Here is a 21,347-nt window from a genome sequence, read left to right as displayed (position 1 = left end):
GACATGCTATGAAATCTGTATATATCCAAAATTATGTCATTGGAAAGATGTTCTCTCTCCAAGCCAGGCATGGTGGCACATGCCTGTAATTGTAGCAGTTTAGGAGGCTGAGTAAGGTAGGAGGATCACAAGTTCAAAACCAGCCTCAGCAATTTCGTGAGGCCCTAAGCAATTTAGCAATACCTTGTCTCTAAATAAAATATAAAAAAAGAGCAGGAGAGGTGGCTCAGTGGTTAAGAGCCCCTGGGTTCAATACCCAGTACCCCCCCACACAAAAAAAAAAAAAAAAAGAAAGAAAGAAAGATACTTTCTACTTATTGTGATTTTAAAAATGAAACATTACAGGGCTTGGGCTGTAGCTCAGTGGTAATGGTAGAGTGTTTGCCTAGCATGTGTGAGGCACTGGGTTTGATCCTCAGCATCACATAAAATTAAGATATTATATCAAAAAGAAAGAAAAAAGAAACATTATAGAACACAGTATGAATGAGCTTGACAAATTAAATTGTTAGGGGCTGGGGATGTGGCTCAAGCGGTAGCGCGCTCGCCTGGCATGCGTGCGGCCCGGGTTCGATCCTCAGCACCACATACCAACAAAGATGTTGTGTCCGCCGAGAACTAAAAAATAAATATTAAAAAAAAAAAATTCTCTCTCTCCCTCTCTCTCTCTCTCTCTCTCTCTCTCTCTCTCTCTCCCCCTCTCTCACTCTCTCTTTAAATAAAAAAAAAAAAAATAGAACACAGTATGAATGAGCTTGACAAATTAAATTGTTAGGGGCTGGGGATGTGGCTCAAGCGGTAGTGCGCTCACCTGGCATGCGTGCGGCCCGGGTTCGATCCTCAGCACCACATACCAACAAAGATGTTGTTTCCACCGAGAACTAAGAAATAAATATTTTAAAAAATTCTCTCTCTCTCTCTCTCTCTCTCTCACTCTCTCTAAAAAAAAAAAAATTGTTAGGAAAGTAGATCAACATTATGTTAATATCCTCTCCTGGTGATGGAATTCCTCCATCATGCTTTTTAACTTCTTTATATTTCCCTGTTTGTTCAAAATAACCTAGTGGGACTGGGGATTTAGTTCAGTGGTAGAGCACTTGGCTAGGAAGTACAAGGTCCTGAGTTCAATTCCCAGCACTGCAAAAAAACAAAACACAAGGACTGGGGTTGTAGTTCAGTGGTAGAGTACCTACCTAGCATGTGTGAGACACTGGATTTGATCCTCAGCACTGCATTTAGATAAATAAAAATAAAAAGGTCCATCAACATCTAAAAAATATTTAAAAAAAAAACAAACAAAAAACAAAATAAGCTTGTGAACAAAGTTCTTAAGTTGACAAGTCCAACTTCAGAAAAAAAGGCGTCTTTGTTAACACAGAACTATCCCATAGAACCTAAGGGTAGAAATAGAGTCAGACCTTGGAAAAGATTAGAAACAAGAATAGAAAGTTTATAATGCACCAATGAAAGAAAGAAAGAAAGAAAATAGAATGCTTTCAGGACTTGCCCCCTGCTAGTACTAGGGATTGAACCCAGGCCCTTGCACATACTAGGCAAACACTGAGCTATATCTTCAGCACTTTTTGTCCTATTTTGAAACAGGATCTCATTAAGTTGTCCAGGCTGGCTTCCAACTGCAATCCTCTTGCCTCAGCCTCCTGAGCAGCTGGAATTACAGGCTTTCCAGGACTTTTAGATTCATCTCAGCCCTTTGTTATCATCTTCTTTCTTGGATTGTTCATTCATTCATCTTTTCAATGATTTGACACAGATATATTGGTTGTCTTCTTTGTTCTAGGAACTGTTCAGATGCTGGGTATATACAGGTAAACAAAATAAACCAATTCTCTGCCTTCAAAGTCCTTATATTTTAGTGAGGGAAAAAGACAATAAACAAGTATACATAAATTTAAATGGTTTCTGAGGATTGTGAATGTTACAAGAGAAATATGAAACAGAGTGATATGACAAAGTATAACTGGGAAAGTGCTCACTTATATCTAGGTTGGAGAAAGGTCTCTTGACAGATGGAAAAATGCTAAGAAACTGAAGAACGAGAAGGAACTGCCACATAAAGAGCAAGGGAAACAGCATTCCAGCAGACTACAAAGGGCTTGGGAACAGGGCCCTTAAGGGTTCAGGGAGCAGACAGGAAGCCAGTAGTGAGTGAGGAGTTTGTGAGCTAGACCAGGAGAGGCAGATGGTGTGACTAAAGAAGCAAGAAGCGGGTCAAGGGCTGGGGCTGTGGCTCAAGCGGTAGCGCGCTCGCCTGGCATGCGTGCGGCCCAGGTTCGATCCTCAGCACCACATACCAACAAAGATGTTGTGTCCGCCGAGAACTGAAAAATAAATATTAAAAATTCTCTCTTAAAAAAAAAAAAAAAGAAGTGCGTCAAGTACATCAAGTGATGTAGGAACCCAGTAAAAAGTTTAGCTTTTATTCTAAATGTAATAAAAAGCCAGTGGGGACTTTTAAACAGAAGATGCGATAAGTTGCATTATTTTATAAAATTTATTCTAAATGTTTCAGGGAGACTTGATGGAGAAGGGTCACATAAAAATGGGGAGAGCATTAAGGAAACTTTATAGTAGTTGACGAAAGACTCGAGTGGCTTGAATTACAGTGGTGGTTACAGAGAGATCTATAGCTTTTTTGGGGGGGGGATTCTGTAGCTTTTTGTTCATTTTTTTTTATAAGCTTCTTTCACCATATCAATTTTCTTTCAGAAGCTTACAACATTCTTTTTTTTTTTTTAAAGAGAGAGTGAGAGAGGGGAGAGAGAGAGAGAGAGAGAGAAAGAGAGAGAGAGAATTTTTAATATTTATTTTTTAGTTCTCGGCGGACACAACATCTTTGTTGGTATGTGGTGCTGAGGATCGAACCTGGGCCGCACGCATGCCAGGCGAGCACGCTACCGCTTGAGCCACATCCCCAGCCCTGTTCATTTGTTTTAAGGAAGAATCTAGAGGGTATACTAGTGGATGAGAGAAAGGGAGGAAGCAAGGTTTTAGGAATGCTAGGGTACTAGTACCATTTATGGAGATGGGGAAAGACTGGGAAAAGATCATATTGGAGGGAGAAATTGAAACTCCTCTTTATGAGTATGTGTTTGTGATATCTAATAACCATGTAAATGGAAGTGTTTAAAAAATAAGAAGATGTACAAATTTGAAGGTCAATGCTGGATACATAAATTTTGGAAGCAGCAGCATATTTTTGTGTAGTATTTAAAGCCAAAAGACTGGGTACTATCACCCAGGAAAAAGAGTATTGACTAAAGTCTAAGGCAATTTATGGATGGATTTCCTGATTATTCAGGGCAGAGAGTAGAATATGACCACCCTAGCCCTCCCAAGTTGACTTAATGGTTCTAGCCATTCACAGAGGCTAATTTAACTTTCTCAGTCTAATTTCCAGTTTCTAGGAGAAAGAATCTGATTCCCCAGCTTGGGTCTGTTGTTTGTCCCTGATCCTATCACAGTGGCTGTGAGAATTGGAATACAATTAGAGTATAAACTGGTTCCTGAAAGTCAGCCCCTGTAAATTGTGTGGAGAATAGGGTTAAAGGTCCATTTCCCGGAGAAAGTGTGGTCAATGGTTTCCAGGCTCAGCATTCACCTAAAACTTGATGCAATATGTTCTATAATCAGAAAAAAATTGATTTCAATTTTGAATTTAAAATGTCATTAATACTCACTGCATGGTCTTATTCTTAGAGTTGTCCACATCAGGTAAATATGACTATGATGTATCATATACCATCATGAAAGTGCTGAGAAACTCCTGCTACAACTTGTACAGATTACAGAAGTCACCCTAAAGTTTTCTCTAATTGGCTGAACTTTCCCTCTATTTTGTGTCCTCTGGAATCTCTTACAACTAGAGAGCTGAGATGATGTCACATGTGGTGAAACATGCATCAGGGTTTCTGCTGGTCAGAGATATGGACTCAATACCTCTGTCAAAAGGTAAATATAATGCCTGGGGACAGATTTTTTGAGAATTAAAACAACTTTAAGTCTGCCATTGTGGAAAATTTTGCTAGTCTTCAGCATGACTGCTTTGCTTTCAGTTTTCTCTTCATTCTTTCAATACCTGTTCTTAAAATAGTTTTTTATTTTAACTTTTTTCTTCCTTCCTTCCTTCCCCCGCCCCTTTCTTTTCTTTTACATGTATGTGGGGTGGGGGGCACTAACAGGAATTGAACTCAGAGCCTTGTACATGCTAGGGAAGATAATTCTTATAATAAAATTTCTATGTTACCAACACCAGAGACAACATATCAAAAGTCAAGAACAAATTAACATGTTTCACACATTTATGCATATGATTAGTCTATCAGACACATTTATGCATATGATTAGTCTATCAGTCCTCCTAAGCAGTAGTAGATAAGATGAAAGGGTTCTTCCTGACCAGAGCTTCTTCTACACAGGCCTTAAGATAGTTTTGTAAATTTGTTCCTTCTCTCCCACCATTCAATCCTAATCATAGCTACAGTTGATACTATTTTCACATATATATGTTTTTATCAAGGATAGGGCACGGTGTATACTGCCCACAGCTAGCTGTATACATGGTACACCCACTTTGGAAAAAGGGTTGGCATTATCTAGTACTGTTGAACTGGGTATGAATTTGCAGGAATTCTTTCACCTGTGTACAAGCAAACATGTATCAGAATATTTATAGCAGCATTAATCATAAGAGTAAAAAATAGGAACAACTTAAATGTCTAATAATCAGAAAATGAATCTATATTGATATGTAGGGCTGGGGATGTGGCTCAAGCGGTAGCGCGCTCGACTTATATGCATGCGGCCCGGGTTCGATCCTCAGCACCACATACCAACAAAGATGTTGTGTCCGCCGAGAACTAAAAAATAAATATTAAAAAATTCTCTCTCTCTCTCTCTCTCTAAAAAAATATTGATATGTATTTGTAAAATGAAATGATAGTAGGCCATCACATGTGGTGGTGTATGTCTTTAACCCCAGCAATTCGGGAGGTTGAGGCAGGAGGATTACAAGTTTGCAGTCAGCCTCAGCAATTTAGCAAGACCCTTTCTCAAAAAATAAAAAGTGTTGGGGGTATAGCTTGGTGGTAGAGCACTCCTGGGTTCAATCTCCAGTAGTGCAAGAGAAAAAGAAGAAGGAAAAGGAGGAGAAAAAGAAATAATAGCAAAAAGTGAATAAGAATGACTCAGCTACTGTTAACTTGGATGAATTTCAAAAACAATGTTGAGCAAAAGAAGCCATCACAGAAGAGTAAATAAAGAATGGTTTAGTATGTGTAAATATGAAAATCAGGGAAGACTGATCTATGTATTGTTTAGGAATATATATAGATACACACACACGTATATATGATAAATTTATAAAAAGAATTGTAGGATAAATTTAAGTATCTTTATAAAATTATAAAGCAATGTAAGAGTTATTACTACAGCTTTTGCAAAAAGGCAGGAATAGGAAGAATAAGGGATTTATAGGGAGTTCTTAGTACACATATTAGTGATGTTCTATTTTTATTTATAAAAGTCAATAGACCTTTATTTTATTTATTTAAGTGTGGTGCTGAGAATCAAACTCAGTACCTCACACATGCTAGGCAAGTGCTTTACCACAGAGCTACAACTCCAGCCCTAATGTTCTATTTTTTTTTTTTTAAAGTTTGGTGATATGTGTGCTTGTGCCCAGCTATATAAACAGGTTTTTTTTTTTTAAATATTTATTATTTTTTAGTTCTCGGAGGACACAACATCTTTGTTGGTATGTGGTGCTGAGGATCAAACCCGGGCCGCACGCATGCCAGGCGAGCGCGCTACCGCTTGAGCCACATCCCCAGCCCATAAACAGGTTTTTTTAAAAAATATTTTTTTTAGTTGTAGATGGACACAATATTTATATTCATTCATTCATTCATTCATTCATTCATTCATTCATTTACTATGTGGTTCTGAGGATCGAGCCCAGGGCCTCACACATGTGAGGCAAGCACTCTACCACTGAGCTAAAACTCCAGCCCTATATAAACAGTTTTTAAGGAAAATTTACATACCAAGCCTAGTGCGGTGGCACACACCTGTAATCTCTTTGATTTAGGAGGCTGAGATGGATGGTTGAAAATCTGATGCCAGCCTCAGCAACTTAGCAAGACTCTGCCTCAAAATAAAAAATAAAAAGGATTAAGGATGTAGTGCCTTGGGTTCAACCTCTAGTGCCACAGAAAAAAAAGAAAAAGAAATCAACAAAATTCACTCCTTTAAAGTACATAATTCAATAATTTTTAGTATATTCACAGAGTTGTGCATTCACTACCAATATCTAATTTAGAGTATTTATCACCCTAACAAGAAACCCTTTACAGGGCTGAGGGAGGGAGGAGATGAGGATAAGGGGAAACACTGGGGAAAATATTGGCCAAATTATATTGTTGTATTATGTACAAATATGAACATGTAATAGCACTTTCTACCATTGTGTATAATTATAATGCACAACTAAAAAATATGAGGGAAAAAAAAAAGGAAAAAAAAATGAGAAAAGAGTTTTTTTGTTTTTGTTTTTTTGATACTGGGGATTGAACTCAGGGGCACTCGACCACTAAGCCACATCCCCAGCCCTATTTTATATTTTTTTATTTAGAGACAGGGTCTCACTGAGTTGCTTAGCACCATTGTGAGTTGCTCACAGCCTCTTGTTGAGGCTGGCTTTGAACTGCTGTCTCAGCCTCCTGAGCCGCTGGGATACAGGCATGAGCCACAGTGCCCAGCTGGGAAAAGATTTTTAAAAAGAAAGAAGAAACAAGCCCAGAAGTAGAAAAGGGCAGATGCCAAGATCTTTAATTTGCATGATAACTTTACTCTGAGAAAAACTTAGTGAGCATCCAGCTTTACCTGCCATTTATTTCAGTCCTCTTTGGGAGAAGCTACGTCATTGAAAATTGATACAAAAATGGGATATGTCTAATGTTTCACATGAGAGGAAAGAAACTGATATTTAAACCTCTTATTTATCTATTTATTTATTTATTTTGTTCTTTTTCATTAATAGTAAAGTATAATTTAATGACATTTAATCCTCTTAACTCACACTTTTTTGTCGAGCTGGGTATAGTGGTGCAGGCCTGTAATACCAGAGGCTTAGAAGGCTTAGGCAGGAAGTTCAAACCACTCTCAGCAATTTAGCAAGGCCCTAAGCAACTGAGTGTGACCTGTCTCAAAATAAAAAATAATAAGGGCTGGGGATATGACTCAGCATCCCTGGGTTCAATCTCTGGTACAAAAAAAAAAAAAAAATCATTAATCAGTAATGATGTCAATGATTTAAATATGAGCTCTGGGTTTTTTTTTTTTAATATATATCTTTTTAAAGTTGTAGTCAAACACAATACCTTTATTTATTTATTTATTTATTTTTAGATATTTATTTTTTGTTGTAATCGAACACAATATCTCTATTTTATTTATGTGGTGCTGAGAATCGAACCCAGGGCCTCTCATGTGCAAGATGAGTCCTCTACCGCTGAGCCACAACCCCAGCCCTATTTATTTATTTATTTATTTAGTAAATATTTATTTATTTCTTTATTTTTAGTTCTCGGTGGACACAACATCTTTTTTTGTTGGTATGTGGTGCTGAGGATCAAACTCAGTGCCTTGCACATGCTAGGTAAGAGCTCTACCCCTGAACCACAACCCCAGCCCATGAGCACTGGGGTTTTAAGGTAATTCCCATTTACCGGGAAATCAGAACTGACACAGGCCAGTGAACTCATGTTGCCCATGAAGATCTGACTTCTTCTGCCTAGAACAAGTAGAGGCTGTATCCCAAAGATGCAATTTGGGAAGAGTTTATCCAAACCTCAAAAGGAAATGAGATGACTCTTGGTAATCAGGAAAGGTTTTTATGCTTTTCCTTATGGGGGTTTTGAAAATAATCATGGGCACAACCTTGTATAGGTTCAAATTATCTACTAAGGAGGAAAAATAGATTTAAAAGAAAGATTAAGTAGAAAAAAATCCCTACTTGACATTTTTATTGACAGAATGTAATTTGCAGAGAGGAGGTCATCTTGGCTCATGCTGGAAGGGTAGGGGGAATCCTCCAGAGGTCCATTAGTGGTCATGGCACATACTTCCTAATTCAATTTAGACTCATGCTCTTTGTATACGATGTGATGTGAGATCCGATGGGTTAAAAAGATTACATTAAGGGGCTGGGGATGTGGCTCAAGCGGTAGCGCGCTCGCCGGGCATGCGTACGGCCCCGGCCCGGGTTCGATCCTCAGCACCACATACAGACAACGATGTTGTGTCCGCCGAAAACTAAATAAATAAATATTAAAAAATTCTCTCTTTTTTTTAAGAAAAAAAAAAAAGATTACATTAAAAATGTTTCCAATTACCTTCTTCTGGGACTTCAGGTAAGAATATAAAAACTCAACTACCCTCTACCAAGATGAGCCGACTGGAACTAGAGGACAGTCTCTTTCGACTTCAGGAAGATCACGTCTTGTTGAAGGAGCTTTTTTGGAAGCAAAAGGATGAGATCAAAAGGTACCTACAAGCTGGGATTTCGGCTTAGTGATAGAGTGCTTGCCTGGCACATTCGAGGCACTGGGTTTGATTCTCAGCACCACATAAAAATAAATAAATAAAGTATATAATTTGATTTTTTTAAAAAAGTACCTACAGCCCTGGCATGATGGCATACACTTGTAATCCTAGCATCTCAGGAGGTTGAGGAAGGAAGATTGTAAATTTGAGGCCAGCCTCTGTAATTTAGCAAGACCCTGCCTCAAAAATAAAATGATAATAATAATAATAATAATAATAATAATAATAATAATAATGGCTGGGAAAGTAGTTCAGTTCAATCTCCAGTCCCATAAAAAAATAAAAATAAAATAAATCATATTGATTCTTTACTGTGTACAAGCATGTGTGATTTATGAATATATATTGATGAATTTAATATTATAAATACTATTAACTCATAGTATAAAGGAAGTATTATTATGAGAAAAGAGGACACAAATAGTCAAATAACTTGCTTGAGATTACCCCTAATGAGTAGCAGAGTTGGAAGTTCTTATTCAAAATATGCCATCTACAGTGACCTTATTGTAGGTTATTGTCTTTCAAAGGTGGATCTCTGGGGTGAAACCTAGAAAGGAATCTAAGATGGGGATGAAGAGAGATAAACAGATGGATAAACAGACGGAAGGATGGGAGTTCTGAAAGTCTACCTCTAAGAATTTTTGGTTTTTGTTTTTTGTACTGGGGATTGAATCCAGGAGTGTTCTACCACTGAACCACATCCCTAGCCCTATTTTTTTTTTTAAAGAAGTAGAGAGAGAGAGAGAGAATTTTATTTTTTATTTTTTGGCGGGCACAACATCTTTGTTTGTATGTGGTGCTGAGGATCGAACCCGGGCCGCACGCATGCCAGACGAGCGCGCTACCGCTTGAGCCACATCCCCAGCCCCCCAGCCCTATTTTGTATTTTATTAGAGACAGGGTCTAACTGAGTTGCTTAGTACCTCGCTAAATTGCTGAGGCTGGCTTCGAACTCTTGATCCTCCTGCTTCCACCTCCCGAGCTGCAGGGATTACAGGTGTGTGCCACCGTGCCCAGCCCCATAGTCCTTTTTATTTTATTTTTAAATTTGGAGATAGGGTCTTGCTAAACTACTGAGGGTGGCCTGGAACTTGGGATCCTCCTGCCTCAGGCTCCCAAGTTGAGTAACAGATTACCGGCCTATGTGACTTGCATCCAGCTTCAAAGACAACCAGGAACACACCTGTAGTAGGTCAAGCTGGATTTATTATTCATTGCAGTTACAGAAAGAGAAAATGTACATCATAGAGATCTAAAGGTATCACAATAAATATATTAGGGGCTGGGGCTGGGGGTGTGGCTCAAGTGGTAGCGTGCTCGCCTGGCATGCGTGAGGCCCTGGGTTCGATCCTCAGCAACCCATTAAAAAAAATAAAAAATAAAGATATCGAGTCCACTTAAAACTAAAAAATAAAATAAAAAATAAAATAAATATATTAGAATCTATTACAATATCTGTGCTTTGGTTGAGTGATTCAAAGAAATAGGATCCTCCTCCAAATGCTTCAGATTTTGAGTTATCTGAAGGCAGCCGAGATAGCAGACATGGTGGTGCAAATTTGTAAATCCCAACAACATGGAAAGCTGAGGCACCAGGATTTGAGGCCATGCTGCGCAATTTAGCAAGACCCTGTGAGAAATAAAAATGGATAGGTCTGGGTGCAGTGGCAGATGTGTACCACTGCACCCAGCCAGTTATTATTTCTATGTTTATTTATGGATGAGGAAACTGAGCATAGAAAGTTAAAGTTTCATGCCCAAGACTACATTTCTAAATGTCAGAATAGGCAGGCAGTATGCCTTGGTTGGTTCAGGCTGCCATAACAAAATATCATAGACTAGGTAGCTTAAGCATCAGAAATTTATTTTCTTAATTCTAGAAGCTAAATTAGGGTGACTGCATGGCAGCACTCTGGTGAGGGCTATCTTCCTTGCTTGCAGACTGCCTCTTTTTTGCTGTGTCATCACATGGTGGGGCAGAAGGCAGGGGTTGCTGGGGACTGGGACAGGACTCTCCTTCTCTTGTAAGGTCACAGTTCTACCAGATTGATGCCCCCTCTTATGACCTCAATTAGCCTTAATAACCTTGTAACAACCCAATCTCCACATACAGTCATGTTGAAGTTTAGGGATTTGTGACGGGGATACAATTCAATCTATAGCACAGTGATTCCATAGAATATGATGATAATGGTAAAACTCATGATAGCAAATATCCATAATAGTAAGGTAAGTATCAGTATATACTAGGAACTATAAAAGAGTAATCTTTAATTTGGGACACACATATATAAAGGGAGGTATAGACAAATGGAGCTAAAAATAAATATTAAAATTATGGCCAGGTCTGGTGATACATGCCTATAATCCCAGCTATTTGGAAGGATGAGGCAAAAGGATTGCAAGTTTTAGGCCAGCTTTGATAACTTAATGAGTAGAGCTCCTGTCTCAAAAATAAAAGGGGTTGGGGATGTAGCTCAGTGGTAGTGTTCCTGAGTTTAATCCCCACTTCCAAACCAAACAAAAAAACTACTTATATCTATCATTGTTTTAAAAATTGGTATTTTTATTTGTTTTATGACTATAATTCAGTACAGAATCATATGTATGTGTATATATATATATATATATATATATATATTTGTGTATGTATATATACGAATACAAATTATATATGTGTAATTACATATGTATACATACAAATTAAATTATATTACATATATAGAGATTAAATGCCTATATACATGTATAAATTATATATATGTAATGTATGTATGTATATAAACACACATATATATGTACATATACATTTGGGGGGTACTGGAGACTGAACCCAGGGTGCTCAACCACTGAGTCACATCCCGAGCCCTTTTTTTTTTTTTTTTTTTTTTTTTTTTTGAGAGAGAGAGGGGGACAGAGAGAGAGAGAGAATTTTAACATTTATTTATTCTTAGTTCTCGGCGGACACAACATCTTCGTTTGTATGTGGTGCTGAGGATCGAACCCCGGCCGCACGCACGCTAGGCGAGCGCGCTACCGCTTGGGCCACATCGCCAGCCCCCGAGCCCTTTTCATTTTTTGCTTTGAGACAGGGTCTCATCAAGTTGCCCTGTCTGGCCTCAAATTTGTGATCCTGCTGCCTCAGCCTCCTGAGTCTCTCCAACACAGGCATGCACCATCATGCCCGGCTATATATAATTTTAAAATAAGTATACATAGTAAAAATATATTGGAGCACTCCCCCACCGTATTTCTAAGATGAACGTGTGATCAATGGAACGCACAAAGATGGACACCATGATGTCCCCTGCTCTCAAGTTACAGGTGTAATCGGGGATAGAAAATTAATTTTTACGTGTAAATAACCGACCACAGTAGATTAATTAATATCACAGATCAATTCATAATTATGTGTCACCAAATAAGCTGCAGAAACATCCATTATAAAGGAAGAAACCACATGTTCTATTTTGCCATAGGCTGAGGACGACCTTACTCCGATTGACCGCCGCTGGTCGAGACCTGCGGCCGGATGCGGCAATGGCGCAGTTCTCAAAGCCCACAAGGCGGCGGCGGAAAGCGGAGTTCCGGCTGCAGCGCTTCCCCGTGCATCAGAGCCAAGCCATGAATCAGCGTCCGCCCATGCACCAGCGCCAAACCCTGCGCCAGCGCGCCCCGGTGCACCAGCGCCCTCTGACGCAGAAGTTGCAAGCACAGGTTCAGCGCCTCAGTCTGTCTGCTCCGGGTGGTGGCCAGGCTCGGGTCCACGTGGGACGCAGAACACTCCATACCGCTGGTGGGAGGGTGCCGTTGAAATCTCAGGAGGGTGAGGCTTAGGATCATATCTCCAATAAAACACTGGGAAGGAGTGAAATGTGCCAGCCATGTTACCCTCCGTGTTTTATCCCTCCCACTTCCCCATGTTGTTCCTTTGTTTGGATATCTGGTTAAAAATTCTCATTTTAGGGGTGGGCATGTGGTTCAGTGGTAGAGTGCTTGGGTAACATGCAAGAAGCCCTGGTTTCCATTTGCATCACTTCTCTCTTCTAGCTCTTTCTGGAATACTGCTGAAAGGAGAATCACACAACAGGAAATGAGAACTTTGCTAGTGGGTCTGCAACATACTAGAAAAGAGATATAGGGAGCAGGGGCCGTGGCTCTGCAGTAGTGCACTTTCCTGGCAGGTGTGAGGCACTGGGTTCCATTCTCAGCACCACATATAAGGGGGGGAAAGCCTATAAACAACTAAAATTAAAAAGAAAGAAAGAAAAGAGATACAGATGCAACATTTTGGTCCTACTCAGGTGTGAGGGAAATAATCTTATCAGGGATCCTCCTGCATGTCAGGCTATGTGGCTGAAGAGCAAGGATTTCCCGAACAGTTTGCCTCTAAACCCCAGGTTTAGGGAAGTGGACTCCTTTGAAACCAAGATCAAATAAATCTAAGTCCCTTCTTCCAAGAAAAATACACAATACACATAGATAAACTTTGCATATGATTTCCATTGCTTGGGAGATTACCAAAGCCCATCATTGACTGTCTAGAATTAGAAGTCAGGCTGCAAATGATCCATGCTGGTTGCAGTGACTCCTTTTCCTATATTCCAAGTGGCTGAGTCTGTGACCTTTCTCTGAACCCAGTGCTGAATCTCCAGAGAAGACACCCCATCTCCATGGGCCTAATTCAGGGATGAGAGCCTAGGGGAAGGAAATCTACATACAGCATTAATTTAAATTCTCTTATTAGTAAGTACTCATTTGTACTATGTCCTACCTATTCAGTTAGGAGGTGCTCCAAAACCCTAATCTGGTTCCTGCTGCCTGTGGGTTCCCTTGTGCTCCAGGGTGGCAGCCCCAGGGCGCTGGGTGAGTGGATCCTCCTTCAGGCCAAGAGTGGCCTGGGCACACCAAGGGGGAACGCTATCCCCCATCACCCCAGGGACACTGGTCCTGGAGACAAGAGAGGCAGAACAACCATCCCTACCTCCTTGGTCTCATCTGTGTGGCCAAAAAGGTTGTAGGGACAGACAAAGGAAGGCACTGAAGACAGCAGGAAACAGTTTTATTTGGCTACAGCCAGGTTCAGAAGGCACAGCTTTTGCTGTAATCAATCAATCCCCTGAACCCGGAGTTCAGGGAGTTTCAGAGTTTTATATCCAGCATGTAAGGGAAGGGGCTCAGAAGTTCGCAGTCTGCAGAAGTTCACATAAAAGCAGTTTTTTCTTTCACTGTTCTGGGCAAGTTAACTCTTCAAGGACAACACCTGAGAAAGGGAGAGCTTCATCTCCCCTTTCTTTCCTCCCTCTGCCAGCTGTTACCATGGGCCCATTTGTAACTTATCTTAAAAATGTAGACATCTCTGTGAAGCCCAGCTCAAAGCTAGAGGCCTTGTTTGCACATTTCTTCAAAGTGCTATACTGGATACGTTTGTGAAAAACTAGTAAAGGGGTGTCCAGACCTGGAGTGCTGGTATCTTCCCGGCCAGTGGCCAAGCTAAACAGAGCAACAGGAAAATAGGAAATTTATTCATATTGAACTTTTTCTCAGAGACTCTTTGGCTGACAGTCCCAAAATCAGCCATGGTAAGAATTCCTGGAGAAGCCCAGTTAAGACTTTTTTCTGTGGAGAGAGGGGGTGCCACTTCACTGCATCTTCTGCTTACACTTTCAGGGTCAAGAGACAGACTGAGCTACACAGCCCCTCCCACATTTAAGGAGCAGGTGACAAATGAGAAAACCAGAGGTGAAATAACCAATAAGCCCAGCAGCGAACTGTGAGTTCTTTTCAATTATTTCACACTGTTACCCCTGCAACTTTAATTGGAAATGCATCATTTAGGGAACAAGTGAATGTTGGTGATTTCTAGCATAGAGAAGATGAACATCAACCCTAGGTTAAATTCCAATTTCAATGTTTAAAAATGGAAAACAAGCATCTCTCTGTCCTCTGAGGAAAGGAAAATAAAGGTCCTTTCCTCAACTGAAGGTATTCCCTTTCCCCTTTATATTTTTACCCTTTATGTTATAATTTATGTATCCATTTGGCATTTGAAGGCTATATTTTGTAAGATTATTCTCTACAAGTACCAATATTACCAAATCTTATAATGTCTTAGAAATATGACAGCCTAATTCTAAGTCCTATAACAATAATATCTATTTATCCCTTTCATGTTTAATGTTCCTAATTCTAACAGAGTAATTTCTTTCAACAAAGTAATAATTATGGTTAAACTCACTGGTCTATCCCTGTTTACCAGTGCCCACATTATGGCCAACAATACTATGCAAGTGGAAGAACCACCCACACCTCCTGAGAAAATATGGTCCCAAGATGAAAATTTTGAACAGAGAAACTCATTGGAGTGTGCTCAGAAGGCTGCAGAGCTACGGTAAGAATTTGACTTTCCATGCCTCAAACCATAAGGAATTGGAAAAGCAAGAGATTCTCATTTGTATCTTTCTTCCGTCTCAGAGAAAAAAAAAAGAATGGTTAGGATTAAATTCAACCTGAGAAGTAGACCTGAAGTCCCTCCCAGGTTAAGAAATGAATTAACTTTAAGGGGATGCTTATGAATAATAGATTTGCTGCTTTTCTTCATTGAAAGAAAGCTATTTCATCACCAGATAGGGGTTCTCAGCTCTCACTGTGCATCAGTCCCTAGAGAACTTTTTTAAAAAATAGATTTTATTTTTTAGATGTCCTCCTGTTACTGAAGACATTTTTTGTTTTCTTTTTCTGTTTCACAGCAAAATTGAGCAGAATATACAGAGTTCCCTCATATATATACATATATACAATACAGCCTCCCCAGTATCAACATCCCATGCCAGACTGGACATTTGTTACAGTGCACCTACATTAACATATCATTATGACTCAAAGGCTATAGTTTACATTAAGGCTCATTCTTGGTGTTGCACATTCTACAAGTTTGAACGAATGTATAAAGATATATATCCACCATTATAGTATCATACAGACTTTATTTATTACCCTAAAAATCCTTTGTGCTCAACTTATTCATGTCTCTTTCCCCAAATCCCTGACAACTATTGATCCTTTTACTGTTTCTATAGTTTTGTCTCTTCTTCCAGAATGTCATATAGTTGCAACCCTTTCACTTGGTAATATGCATTTAAGATTTCTCCAGGTCTTCTCATGGCTTAATAGCTCATTACTTTTTAATGCTGAATGACATTCTGTTATCTGGATCTACTAAAGTTTATTTATCCATTTAGATACTGAAAGCTATTTTGGTTGCTTCTAAGTTTGGGCATTATTAAAACTCCTATGCTGGGGCTGGGGATGTGGCTCAAGCGGTAGGCGCTCGCCTGGCATGCGTGCGGCCCAGGTTCGATCCTCAGCACCACATGCCAACAAAGATGTTGTGTCCGCCGAGAACTAAAAAATAAATATTAAAAATTCTCTCTCTCTCTCCTCTCTCACTTTCTCTTAAAAAAAAAAAAATTCCTATGCTGCCAGGTGAGGTAGTGCAGATCTCTGATTTCACAGCAACTCAGGAAGCTGACACAGAAGGATCACAAGTCCAGCCTGGGCAACTTTTGTAAGACTCAGTCTCAAAATAAAAAACAAAAATTTCTGGGGATGTATCTCAGTGGTAGAGTGCTTGCCTAGTACTTTCACTCTGTGAAAGGCCTTGAGTTTGATCCTAGTATTGCAAAGAAGAAAGAAAGAAAGGAATGGAAAGAGAAAGAAAGAGAATGAGAGAAAAGCAAAAAGATGCTACAACATTGTGTGCAGGTTTTTGTGTGAACACAAGTGTTCAATATGGAGATCTTTTTAAACCACAAACCCTGGGCCCCACCTCAAAGATTCTTTTGTAATTACTCAGGGGTGGGGTTCTGGCAGTATTTAAAGATCTCTCCAGGTGGCTCTAATGAGCAGCAGAGAGGAGAGTCCAAATCCTTCCAATATCTTTCAAATGATAATGAAAACGAAATCGCCTAAATTTAGAAATAATCACCCCTCATTTGTCTATATTCATTTCCTCTGGTTTCTCTAAGGAAACAAGTCTTAGACTTGGACTTTCTAGATTTATAAGAAATGGCAACCACCATCATTTAAAAAACAGAGTCAGAGACAGGAGGATCATGAGTTCAAGGCCAGGCCCAAAGCAATTTAGCCATACTCTGTCTCAAAATAAAATATAAGAAGGGCTGGTGTGGGCTGGGGATGTGGCTCAAGCGGTAGCGTGCTCGCCCGGCGTGTGTGCGGCCCAGGTTCGATCTTCAGCACCACATACCAACAAAGATGTTGTGTCCGCCGAGAACTAAAAAATAAATATTAAAAATTCTCTCTCTCTCCTCTCTCACTCTCTCTTTAAAAAAAAAAAAAAGAAGAAGAAGGGCTGGTGGTGTAACTCAGTGGTAAAGCACCATTGGGTTCAATCCCTGGTACCAATTCACCCCCCCAAAAAAACCCCAAAAAACAAAAAACAAACAGAAAGAAAACATAGTTACAGCTGGGTGCAGTGGCACACACCTATAACTCTAACAACTTGGAAAGCTGAGGCAGGAGGATTGAGAGTTTGAGGCCAGCTTCAGCAACTTAGCAAGGCCCTAAGCAACTTAGTGAGACCCTGCCTTAAAATTAAAAAAATAAATAAATAGCCAGGTGCGGTGGCACATGCCTCTAATCCCAGTGATTCGAAAGACTGAGGCAGGAGGATTGTGAGTTCAAAGCCAGGCTCAGCAACTGAGTGAGGGCTTGAGCAATTTAGCAAGACCCTGTCTCAAAATAAAACATGAAGGGCTGGGGATGTGGCTCAAGCGGTAGCGCGCTCGCCTGACATGCGTGCGGCCCGGGTTCGATCCTCAGCACCACATACCAACAAAGATGTTGTGTCCGCGGAGAACTAAAAAATAAATATTAAAAATTCTCTCTCTCTCTCTCTCTCTCTCTCTCTCCTCTCTCACTCTCTCTTAAAAAAAAAAAAAAAAAATGAAAAAGGGGGGCTGGAGATGTGGCTCAAGCGGTAGTGCACTCGCCTGGCATGTGTGCGGCCCGGATTCGATCCTCAGCACCACATACAAACAAAGATGTTGTGTCCGCCAAAAACTGAAAAATAAATATCAAAAAAAGTTTTTTTTTCCTCTCTCTCTCTCTCTCTCTCTCCTCTCTCTTTAAAAAAAAAAAAAAAGAATACAAACATGATTCTAAAAAAAAAAAAAAACATGAAAAAGGGCTGGGGATGTGGCTCAGTAATAAAGCACCCCTGTGTTCAATCCATAGTTCCAAAAAAAAAAAAAAAAAAAAAAAGCTAACAAGCAAACAGACAAAAACTAGTTACAATGTTTTTTTTTTTTTTTTTTTTTTCAAAATACAAGAGTTTAAGGTTAGTAGAGTATCAAATCACACAGCTTTGTAGATTCAAACAGCAATTCTTTATTCCCGAACTCACACCGGCCTCCACACATGCTCTGGGGCAATCCCAGTTCTGCTGCCCCCCAATTCACCTACTCCACGAGGCTTTCTTCCCAAAATGCTCTCTGAATCTCAGGAGAACTCAACGGGAGCTCAGGTAGCAGGAACGCCCTATTTCCAGCAGCAATAATCCTCAACATCGAACTTCCCTAAAACCCAAGGTCTTAAACTGGGAACGCCCTAAACCCAAGGACCGGGATACTATACTTCCTCAAACTGCAGGATACATCCTAATCCTGGATCCACCCTCGTCCTTGAGTAGGGTCATCTTTCTCAAACACACATGCAAGGTCACAGCAAATTTAACATGGGGTACGCTGGCAAGGAAATCGATGCGTCATTCCTACTTGGTAATGGCCCTCAGCAAACTGGCATAAGAGAAAATAGAAAAAAGAGATTATTTACCAGACTGAACTCCCTGTTCTGGTCTGTTGTGAGAGAGTATTGAAAACAAGGCATGTCCTTGGTTTACTGTCAAGGAGCAAAGGTGCTTAACTCTATTTGCAGAATTATCTTCTTTCTGCAGCAATTCCATTAAAGAGAATGTGGAACTGATTCGACTCAAGAAGCTCTTACATGAAAGGAACACCTCCCTGGCAGTGACAAAAGCACAATTAACTGAAGTTCAAGAGGTGAGTTGCTATCATCCACTGAGCTTTCATGGGGGGAAAATAGCAATTAGTTCAGAAATCAGTATTATTTTCTCCAATTTATATATCGGAGACCACAATTTAGGGAGACTAAGTTACTTGTTTAAGGTCACACAATTTAAAGGTGATATTCAAATGCTATCCTTTGTGACTCACACAGTCCATCCTTTTCCCAGTATTTCCCATTATTTCTGTTAGAAGGCTTGGACCTTACCTGCTAAGGCGGAATTAAGCGGACTTAACATGTGTCAGGGTTAAGGTCCCAGCCAAAAATAACACCAAAATGTATTAAATTTGAGAGTCAAGAGCAGTCACAGGCATGGCGTGGTGGTGCACACCTATAATCCCAATGACTCTGAAGGCTGAGGCAGGAGGATTACTAGTTCAAGGCCAGTCTCAGCAATTTAGTGAGTCCCTGTCTCAGTACTGGGGTAGGGAAAAAAAAAAAAAAAAGCAGTCACAGGGAAGGAATAGAAGTCTGTTTTTCCTGCGTGCTAGATTATGTGCCAGACAGCTCTGTCTCAGATACTTACAGTCATGATCTCATTTCATGCTGACAACAATGCCCCAGGTAAGTACATTTAGTGGACAAGGGAACTAACTGTACCCTCAAACACAATAAGCAACTTACTCAGGTTGTAAAATCAGTAAGAGGCAGAGCAGGATTTGAGTCAGGCTGGCACCAAAGCTCTTTTCTCATTACCACACATTAGAAACTAATACCTAAATGGCAAAAATAAGGCATCGAAGATCTAAGGAATACTTCAACAACATTCTTCTATTGACCGAATACGTATTGAATACTAGGACAAAGCATTGGGATACAACGACTACAACAATGAGTAGTAGTACAGCTCCTGCCTTTAAGGATATTATAGAAGAGAAGAACAGCTTATAAACAAGCACAATTATCTGTATTTAGGGTATGAGAGGGGATATAAAGAGATTAGTCAGACCCACCAGAGGATGGGGTGCATGATCAGAAAGGACTCATAAAGAAATAGATTTGTGAGCTAAATGCTGAAAAATCATTAGCTTGGTAACAAGTGTGCAAGAGAGGAAAGGGCTTTATGGAGTAGGAGTAGAAGCCAAGGTATAAGGGTAGAAACATCAGGAACCAGGTCATGGAGTCCATAGTAGGAAGTTAGACTTTATCCTACAAACACTGGGGAGCTGGAGTAGGGTTTAAGCAACTCAGTAATATGATCAGCTTTTTGGCACTGAGGATCGAACCCTGTGTCTCACACTTGCTAGGCAAGTGCTCTACCACCAAGCCACAACCCCAGCCCCTGATCAACATTTTTTCTCCCCCCAAAATCCCTTAGTCTTCTTAAAAAGGTCTGAAATATTTTGAAATGCATTTTAGTAAAGAGCGCCTTTACAAAGCTACCACTAAACACCCCAGTCTCTTTTTTTCTTTGTCTCCTTCAATGCAATGGAGAAATATTATGGATTAAAAAAAAATACCAAAATATAAAAATAGCCACTTACTGATACAACTTTAGTTTATCTTCTTCCCATATTTTTACATCCTTTAAATGCTACCAAAATTAACTAGACTGAAAAAAACAAAAGGACATACATAATACTCTACAAAACATAGACCTTGTAAACATCCTGTAGCCCACCAGAGGTGATAGCGCATCCCTGTAATCCCAGCTTCTTGGGTGGCTGAAGAAGGAGGATCTTAAACTGGAGAGCAGGCTAGGCAACTTAGTAAGGTCCCATCTCAAAAAAAAAAAAAAAAAATAGAAAGGAGTTGGGCATGGTGGCCCACGTCTGTAATCCCAGCGGCTAGGGAGGCCGAAGCAGGAGGATCACAAGTTCAAAGCTACCCTCAGTAAAAGCAAGGCGCTAAGCAACTCAGTGAGAACCTGTCTCTGAATAAAATACAACCTTCTTTTTTTTTTGTATCAGGTATTGAACTCAGGGGCACTTGATCACTGAGCCACATAGTAACTGCTCAACTAATCACAATTGTTATTATTATTATTTTTAAAATATTTTTTATTTGTTGATGGATCTTTATTTTATTTATGTATGTGGTGCTGAGAATCAAACCCAGTGCCCCACACATGCTAGGCAATTACAACTCCAGTCCCACAACTGTTGTTATGATGAGTGTTTCTTTTCCCTAATATTGAAAAGAGACTGAAGTCTTTCTGAAGCATACTGAGTAAAAATAGCTTCTAGCTTGGGCTGGGGCTGTAGCTCAGTGGCAGAGCGCTTGTCTAGCATGTGTGAAGGGCTGGGTTTGATCCCCAGTACCACATAAAAATAAACAAATAAAATAAAGATATTCTGTCCATCTACAACTACAAAAAAAAATAGTTCCCAGTTTAAGATTAAACTTTTTCTTGGATAATACACCAAAGACAATGCAAATGTAAATAAATGACATTTTTTCTTTTTCTGTTTGCAGTACTAGGGATTGAATCCAGGACCCCTCACATGCTGGGCAAGTGTTCTACCACTGATCTACATCTCAGCCCTTTTTTAAAAATTTTATTTTCAGACAGAGTCTTGCTAGTGTTCATGCTGGCCTTGAATTTGTGGTTCTTCTGCCCTAACCTTCTGAATAGTTGGGATTACAGGCATGATTGCATGCCTGGCCCCTTCATTTTT

At 39.8% G+C, this 21,347-nt stretch overlaps 1 protein-coding gene across 5 annotated transcripts in view; it reads left to right on the top strand.

The window, feature by feature from the left end:
- RPGRIP1 (RPGR interacting protein 1) overlaps nt 1-21,347 on the top strand; it is a 78,000-nt gene that overhangs the window by 7,506 nt on the left and 49,147 nt on the right. For all 5 annotated transcript variants that reach the window (XM_081293508.1, XM_081293507.1, XM_081293510.1 and 2 more), the window contains exons 2-7: nt 3,885-3,969; nt 8,430-8,562; nt 12,105-12,451; nt 14,296-14,398; nt 14,885-15,016; nt 18,599-18,704. In XM_081293508.1, coding sequence (XP_081149634.1) covers nt 3,894-3,969; nt 8,430-8,562; nt 12,105-12,451; nt 14,296-14,398; nt 14,885-15,016; nt 18,599-18,704 — 897 coding nt within the window. In that variant the 5' untranslated portion in view covers nt 3,885-3,893. The remainder of the gene's footprint in view (nt 1-3,884; nt 3,970-8,429; nt 8,563-12,104; nt 12,452-14,295; nt 14,399-14,884; nt 15,017-18,598; nt 18,705-21,347) is intronic.

Source organism: Spermophilus citellus (genome assembly GCF_964194105.1).
Source record: "Spermophilus citellus genome assembly, chromosome: 4".
Lineage (NCBI taxonomy): Eukaryota > Metazoa > Chordata > Mammalia > Rodentia > Sciuridae > Spermophilus > Spermophilus citellus.
The sequence above is the reverse complement of the archived record's forward strand: the minus strand, read 5'-3'. Positions and strand labels throughout refer to the sequence as shown.